The 4,117-nt window shown below is 29.8% G+C and overlaps 1 protein-coding gene across 2 annotated transcripts in view; it reads right to left on the minus strand.

Annotated features, from left to right (window-relative positions):
- Positions 1-1,080: 1,080 nt before the first annotated feature.
- Positions 1,081-4,117, minus strand: part of LOC140431239 (uncharacterized) — a 3,906-nt gene continuing 869 nt past the window's right edge. Inside the window, exons 3-7 of one of the 2 annotated variants that reach the window (XM_072519175.1) lie at positions 3,995-4,117; positions 2,870-3,935; positions 2,148-2,814; positions 1,385-1,660; positions 1,081-1,328 (exon numbers count right to left, since the gene is read on the minus strand). The exon at positions 3,995-4,117 is cut by the window's right edge and continues 134 nt beyond it. In XM_072519175.1, coding sequence (XP_072375276.1) covers positions 3,021-3,935; positions 3,995-4,117 — 1,038 coding nt within the window. In that variant the 3' untranslated portion in view covers positions 1,081-1,328; positions 1,385-1,660; positions 2,148-2,814; positions 2,870-3,020. Of the gene's footprint in view, positions 1,329-1,384; positions 1,664-2,147; positions 2,815-2,869; positions 3,936-3,994 lie in introns of both variants that reach the window. The other variant, XM_072519174.1, reaches the window with a different exon arrangement.

The raw sequence follows: 4,117 nt of genomic DNA on the forward strand, positions 1-4,117 counted from the left end.
ACAAGAAATAGACTTTTTGGAAGAGGAAAGAAAGAATTTTGGAAATTAAGATGATATAATTCTTTTAAATTAAGAATTAGTTGTAAGTTTTTTATTTATGAGATTTGCCAGTCACCATTTTAATCATAATTTCGATAAGACTGCATAAATGAAAGATTATAATTGATTAATTAAATATCTAGCTTAAATCTAGTAGTTGTCAATTTATTTTTTCTTTGAAATCACGAAACAATTATCAATTTAATTTATTTCTTGAAGTTCTCCTAACTTGCGTTTTAATACAATCCTTCCTCAAATTTATGTTAACAACAATTAGGTACCTTTGTAAACAAAACTATGAAAATGAAGTGGATGAACACATTATTATTGAATCTAAAACATAACTTCGCTATTTATTATTCTTGGTTGTAATTGCATTAGTAAAACTTGGGGATTCCACTCTAGGGCAGTCTTTGCGATACTGCAACTATTTTTTCGGAGTGTGTGACCGATCCAACGACTTAATTTCATTTTGTACCCTCTTTTGTTCGGCCAGGTGTAGCAGATCGTCGTTTCTGATGGTGTTAGGCCAGAATATACGAACAATTCTTCGTAGATATTTGTTAACAAAGACCTGCAGTTTGTCTGTGAGGGTGTTTGTCACTTTCCAGGTTTCACATCCGTTGAGTAGAACAGACATGACATTTGATCGGAATATTCGGATCTTTGTCCTTGTAGTATACTCGCCAGATCTCCAAGCAGGGTTGAGCGTGCTGAAAGCTTGTTGGGCTTTTCGTATCCTCATACGAATATCGTCTTCTGTACCTCCGTTTTCTGTTATGACACTTCCAAGATACGTAAATACGAATGTATTTTACCATGTTTTTAAATAATTGTTGCTCTCATCTGATGATGCCAATGAAAATTGGCAAAATATAATGAACTGTTGAACAGAGTGCACTTGGCTTTCAATCAGCTGTATATATATATATATATATATATATATATATATATATATATATATATATATATATATGAACATTAACTAATCTACTTATCAGAATTCAAAATTATAGCAGTTTTAAATAAAAATAAAACCAATCTCTTTACAACGTTTATTATAAATTAAAAAAAATTAACTTAAAAAACCAAAACCAGCTGTTGCTGAAAAGATTTTATTTTTAATTATTCTTAATTATTTAATAATTGAACTGCTAACAAATCTGCTTCTTGAGCTGAGGGTTTGTTTAGTGTTAATTTCTTCCCTTTTGAATGTTTTTTTGTCCTATATAATCTCCTCTGAGGCTCTATTTTTTTGTTAGTTGGTACATTTTTGATAGAAGCTGATACTAAAATAATACAAATTAGAACATCCAATAATTTTCAAATATAGTCCTAATTATACCTTCTGGTAAACCAACATGTGATTTGCAGTGGTTTCTTACAGCAGCAAGACATGGCCAAATTGGTGCCATATTTCTTTCAAAGACCTCAATTTCTTCAATAGAATTGACCAACTTAATTTCGTTTTGTAGCCGAACCATTTCATCCATTATTTTTTGTTTCCTTTCACAAACTTGATCATAATAATTTTGTTGCATTGGCTTATTAGTGGTAAGTGTTTCAATTAAGCTTGAGATTTCTTGATCTTTTTTGTTTACATCCATGATAAGATTATTTTCTGCTAAAAAGAAATATTTTTTAATAGAATTGTTTGTGCTTAATTACCTTTTTAAAAATATGACATTTTAGCATATTCATAACACTGTGACCCCTACAGTTATCACTGAAACTACCAAAACTTTGCATTAGTTCTTTCAAACTTTTGCCAATTTTGTTAGATTTTTCTATCCTATATATGAAGATGAAAATACAAAACAAAAAGTTAATTTCTTTGATCTTCTGATCAATCAATTACAAAATAATTCTCACAAATTTGGCTTCTGTTTAATGTCCATATATAATTAAAATCGTAACTCATTCCAACCACAAAAACTACAATCAAGCCCACCAATGTACTCAGTGTAGGAATACATAAAGTATTTTAACAAACTCATCTTATTTATTTATATATTTCCAGAGCTTCTGTGGAAATTAACAAATAATTAATTGACAAACTGATTTTTACACCAAATATTTGAATAGGAAATTAATATGCAAGAACTTACCAAGAAATGATTCTTCTTCAATAATCGTAACAGCCTTTGGCAACTGCTTTATATACCTGCAAACCAAATGTATATGTTTGCACATGTTCCATTTAATGGAGTTATCAAGACAGGAACAGCTAAAATGATGTATGCAAGTGTTACATTTATCACAAATTAACTTGCATGTGCAATCCAACTTTACTTGCTCAACTGTATACATCTCATTAGTTGAAGATGATGCCACAGTATAAGTTAAATTATTATAAATAACTTTTTTAATGTCCATTGTTTCACTTAATTTGTGTCTGTGTCTTAAATCACATAACTTGGTGGAAACTTTACCTTTATAGAGTATTATTACTCTTTCAAAAAGCTTATCTCTAACAAATTTCATTATTGCATCAATAGCTTTGTCAAGTCTCTTCACAAATTTACCATGTAGGTAAATGTGCTTGATAGTGCGATGCATACGCTCAATATGCATGTTGGTGTTTATACCACTATTGACTCGAAAACAATATGCCCAAAACTCCGGTTTTGACATATAGTAATCCTTATAATACTGAGCAAACTCTAATGTCTCCACACTCTCATTTAAAAATAATAAAAATTTTTCTTGTATTTTGAAAAAGGTATTTATCTCTCTTTCTTGCATAAGCAATCTTAAAATTTTGTAAACCTGTACCTACAAAATATAATATCTGTAAACATAAAAGTAAAACAAAAATATGAATAGTAACCTTTTTTTCTGTCAATTTGTTTAAGTTTTTTCTCCATGCACGGTCTATGTGCCAAGCTCAAAATAATCTGTAACAAACAACAATAATTATAATACTAATAATAAGAGAAAACATTTGATAAAATTTATTATTGAGAAATCGTAATTTATATTTACCTAAAGTTAGGAGGGTACATTACTTCCCACCAAGCCTTATAATAAGCCTCAGCCATATCAGACATAAATACTTTTGTTAGGATTTTATACCCTATTTTTTCTTCGATACATTTAAAAAAAATTTTAAATACAGCAACATCTGACCGATTGGAAATGAGAAATGCACACGGATATCCTTCACGCATATCATCCAATACAAGAAGGGTATGTAACTCAAAACCATATCCATTCAACCCATGGGTGCCATCTATGCATATACAGTCATTTCCAAACTTTGTAAGCAATTCTCTTTGGCCATCTGTCATTATAATTAAAGTGAAGTCTTCTTTTTTAAGTTCGGGATATTCCTCAGAAAGGCTATCTTGTCGTTTATAAAATGAAACACAATTATTTGAATGTAACTCATTCACCCATGCTTCCACACTAATGGCATCATTTTCATGCCTTACTGAAGATGCATTAAGATTATATGACATTTCAATGTTAAACAGATCTTTTTTTGTTAAAAGGTGCATTCTTTGAAGTTGGCATTGCGACACTGAATCTCTAATGTCATTTAAAATCACTTGCATTGGTACTTTTGAAGCTATTTTTGCTGCAATTTGATTTCGTTCTTCTTTTGTTAGAAAAAGGTGCCCTAAGTCCTCTATTTGATTATGTCCCACATGCGTTCCACAGTAATTAACAAAATACTTTCCATTTTTTATAGTAACTTTAAGGTTAGCTGGACAATACCCATTAATCTTATTTGTCCCTTGTTTCTTTAAATGACGAATGTTTTCTCCTCTAGCTTTATAATATCCTGATCGGTGACAATAGTACTCAAGTTTTGCAGTACTTTCATTTATTTTTTTATTTCTTTTATTTACAAACATTGAAAATGTTTTTTTTTCCATCTCCAATTTCCATGTCTAAAAATAAAATATACATTCCTGCAGTTAATTTTAAAAGCACAATGATTGGTACTAACCTGAAAAGACTCCAATGATTCAAATTCATAAGTTTCATGTTCAATTTTAAGACCATGGATATTATTGTAGTGCGCAATTAAAATATCCCTACCACTTCTAAAATAATTACAAATATTGCATTT

The sequence above is a fragment of the Diabrotica undecimpunctata genome, unplaced genomic scaffold (genome assembly GCF_040954645.1).
Source record: "Diabrotica undecimpunctata isolate CICGRU unplaced genomic scaffold, icDiaUnde3 ctg00000583.1, whole genome shotgun sequence".
Classification (NCBI taxonomy): Eukaryota; Metazoa; Arthropoda; class Insecta; order Coleoptera; family Chrysomelidae; genus Diabrotica; species Diabrotica undecimpunctata.